This window comes from Oryzias melastigma, linkage group LG14 (assembly GCF_002922805.2).
Source record: "Oryzias melastigma strain HK-1 linkage group LG14, ASM292280v2, whole genome shotgun sequence".
Taxonomy (NCBI): Eukaryota; Metazoa; Chordata; class Actinopteri; order Beloniformes; family Adrianichthyidae; genus Oryzias; species Oryzias melastigma.
The window spans coordinates 22,356,709-22,357,399 of record NC_050525.1 but is presented as its reverse complement, the minus strand read 5'-3'; the positions used below and the strand labels follow the sequence as shown (position 1 = coordinate 22,357,399).

General features: G+C 30.7%; 1 protein-coding gene across 1 annotated transcript in view; it reads left to right on the top strand.

Annotated features, from left to right (window-relative positions):
* Positions 1-213, top strand: part of LOC112142213 (solute carrier family 22 member 5) — an 11,558-nt gene extending 11,345 nt beyond the window's left edge. Inside the window, exon 10 of the mRNA XM_024265463.2 lies at positions 1-213. Within this exon, the coding sequence (XP_024121231.1) occupies positions 1-20 (20 nt within the window). The 3' untranslated portion in view covers positions 21-213.
* The last annotated feature ends 478 nt before the right edge of the window (positions 214-691 follow it).

Here is a 691-nt window from a genome sequence, read left to right as displayed (position 1 = left end):
GTCGCAGGAAAGCCTACTGAGTGACAAACGCAGAAGAAAGCTCTTTAAGAAAAGTCTGAGCAGAATGATCAGCTCAGCTCTGAAAACGACAGCAAACGCGGTCTATGCACATGTTGATTAACTCATTTGTATATATAGCATCTTGCAGAATGTGAATTTTTAAAATTTAAAAACAAATAAAACTACTTTTATACATAAAAATGGAGGTAAAGATTAAAATAACTTAATGTTGTTAGGCGTAGGGATTCTTTCTCAGTTTAGGGCTGGAGATGGATCAGTGATTTATGGCTGATGAAAGGAAAGACAAAAATGGTCCAATTATTGAATTTCTTAACAGTAAACTACTGGAATTAACTTGAAAGCACTCCATAAAGGCAAAAATTTTAGCAATGCGTTTTGTGGGACATGTTTTAAAGCCAAGCAGCCGTTTTCTGATGAACCATTAACATGAAAGTTCATCTTATTTAGAAACTGTGGAAAAAATTGAAAGTATTTAAATGTAGCACATAATCAAAGTTGTTTTTTTGTGTTATATGTACAGATTGTTTATTAAATAAAAAATAGATTTTTTTACTATAATTAAATCTTGTTTTCTTTCTCAAGTGTTGTAACTTTTGGGAGAAAAAGCTTTTAACATATTGCATTAAAATGTAAAACAATTCTTTAAATGATGCACTTCTGAAGCTTATTA